Source organism: Fulmarus glacialis, unplaced genomic scaffold (assembly GCF_000690835.1).
Source record: "Fulmarus glacialis isolate BGI_N327 unplaced genomic scaffold, ASM69083v1 scaffold30654, whole genome shotgun sequence".
NCBI classification, from domain to species: Eukaryota; Metazoa; Chordata; class Aves; order Procellariiformes; family Procellariidae; genus Fulmarus; species Fulmarus glacialis.
In genome coordinates this window covers 2,736-5,055 of record NW_009209264.1, presented here as the reverse complement: position 1 = coordinate 5,055, position 2,320 = coordinate 2,736, and the positions used below count along the sequence as shown (strand labels likewise).

Here is a 2,320-nt window from a genome sequence, read left to right as displayed (position 1 = left end):
ACCCCGCTCAGGGCTGTGTACCCCCGGCTGCCATCCTTCCTGGCGTCTCAGTCCTCCCTTGTCCCCCCCTGGCAGCTACAGCAACCTTCGGTTCATGGCCACCCAGATTGCCTCCGGCATGAAGTACCTCTCCTCCCTCAACTTCGTGCACCGAGACCTGGCCACACGCAACTGCCTGGTGGGGAAGCAGTACACCATCAAGATAGCCGACTTCGGCATGAGCAGGAACCTCTACAGTGGGGACTACTACCGCATCCAGGGGCGGGCGGTACTCCCCATCCGCTGGATGTCCTGGGAGAGCATCCTGCTGGTACGCAGGGGCTGGGGTCCTCTGACGGACACTGGCGTGGCCCTGGGGCTGCTCCCAGTTTCTTTTCCTCGGGCTGGGGGTGCAGAAGGGACAGGAAAGTCTCGCCTCCCTGGAGCTCAGCTTTGGGGTGAAGCATGCAGAAAGCAGGAGTGGTAGCAGCTTTTCGAGGCAGGATGGGGGGACTACGGTGATCTTTGGTGTCCCAGTGCCCAGCCTTTGAGCAGGATGCTTGACATCCTCTCCTGGCAGCGGTCCGATCTGGAAGAGGGAACAGGGTTAGTTTTTATCTTTGCTGGGAGCTGGGTCCTTACCAAGCCCCAGCTCTCAGAGCAGTCACTGCAAGCTGGATCTCGAGCTTGGCCCTGGGCAGAGAGCAGGTCTGCAGGACAGAGCCCCCTCTGGGCCCAGATCTGGAAGCTGAAGCATCCAGAAAGAGTTTTGAACCCTGGGCACATAGGGTTATCGAGCAGGACGGGGTAATGCCTGTGCCCAACCTTGCTCTGCTCCCTCCGGCCAGGGCAAGTTCACGACGGCCAGTGACGTGTGGGCGTTCGGCGTGACACTGTGGGAGACTTTCACGCTCTGCCGGGAGCAGCCCTACTCCCAGCTGTCGGACGAGCAGGTCATCGAAAACACCGGCGAGTTTTTCCGGGACCAGGGCCGGCAGGTAGCCATGGGACAGGATGGGATGGGGCGGGATGGGACAGGACAGGCAGCGGTGTGCCTGGGACTCTGGGAAAAGGCTTTAAGGTGACCAGATAGGGAGCTTGGCTATGGGGGAGTGTTGGACAGGAAATCCTCTGGGAAGGAGTCCTGGTGAAGCGCCCGGCCCGGCAAACCGTGTACTTTACACAGCCCAAGGCACCGCTTGCCCACTGACCCTGCTCCGGCATTTAGCCAGGCTGGGAGGCATGAGCAGGTGTCCACAGCCCCCCACCGGGGTGCCCGGACATGCCCTTGCCCCTGGGCACACAGCAGCACAGCCCCCCGCCCCAGTGCATGCAGAAATGGGGCTCCCCAGGAGCAATTTGCTTTTTAGTTTCCGCGGCAGTAACTCTCTCCCTTTGTCATCTTTGCCTTTTGTTTTGAAGACCTACCTTCCCCAGCCTGCACTTTGCCCTGACTCAGTCTATAAGCTAATGCTCAGCTGCTGGAGACGGGACACTAAAGATCGTCCCTCCTTCCAGGACATCCATCGCCTTCTCCAGGAGTCAGCCAGTGAAGAATGACCCTTTGCTCCCCTCCAGCCCGGTCCCCATCCCTCCCCATCCCCAGAGGAGCCCTATACTCAAACTGAAGCCACTTCACTCGGACTTAGAAATAAAACCCGGGCAGCTGGTCTTGTTCTCATTGTACAGTGAAGCCTCAGAGGAAAACCCCAAGGGCAGCAAGGAGAGCCACGGCGTGGGACGACTCGGACTTCCCGCTCACATGCTGACCCGAGCCCGGGAGCGACGTGGGCTGAGACAAGGGTTATTTATTGATGCAGCGTGTTCTTGGTGACAATGATTGGGACAGAGTGGCTTCTCTTCTCCGGTTGGAGGGGAGGAATGTCAGCTGGACTTTCTCCGTGAGGAAGCTCCCATCCCCTGCACGGGGCAGGCGCCCGGGGAAGGGATGCACGCGGGTACCTGCCCGCTGGAGCAGGGACCGTCTGGCAGCCACTACCTGCTCAAGGAGGAGCCGGCAGTTGCCACTTGCTCACAGCGGGCTGTGTAATTACAGGGCAAAACCAAAAACTCTCCGGACATTTTGGGCTTTGGACACACTGCATGGAGGGGCAGGAAGCCCTGTCCCTGCTGGCCAGACCCCAGTTGCACAGGGAGAAGCCTAACAGCACTCCCGGCTCCTCGCCCAGCTGCTGGAACGGGCGGTGTGCTCAGCCCCGGCTCCTCCGGGTCGGCCAGGGAGGAGCGGGCATGCCAGCCCCAGCGAGAGGTGCACCGAGGGGACCTCCTTTCACCGACCACAGCCACTCCAGAGCTGCTCAACTGCCCACGACATGCATTT

At 60.6% G+C, this 2,320-nt stretch overlaps 1 protein-coding gene across 1 annotated transcript; it reads left to right on the top strand.

Annotated features, from left to right (window-relative positions):
• The first annotated feature begins 61 nt into the window (after positions 1-61).
• Positions 62-1,805, top strand: LOC104076056 (discoidin domain-containing receptor 2-like). Its single transcript, XM_009576773.1, has 3 exons — positions 62-310; positions 828-977; positions 1,402-1,805. Exons 1-3 carry the CDS (start codon positions 95-97, stop codon positions 1,537-1,539), a joined length of 504 nt encoding a protein of 167 aa, XP_009575068.1. The 5' UTR covers positions 62-94; the 3' UTR covers positions 1,540-1,805.
• The last annotated feature ends 515 nt before the right edge of the window (positions 1,806-2,320 follow it).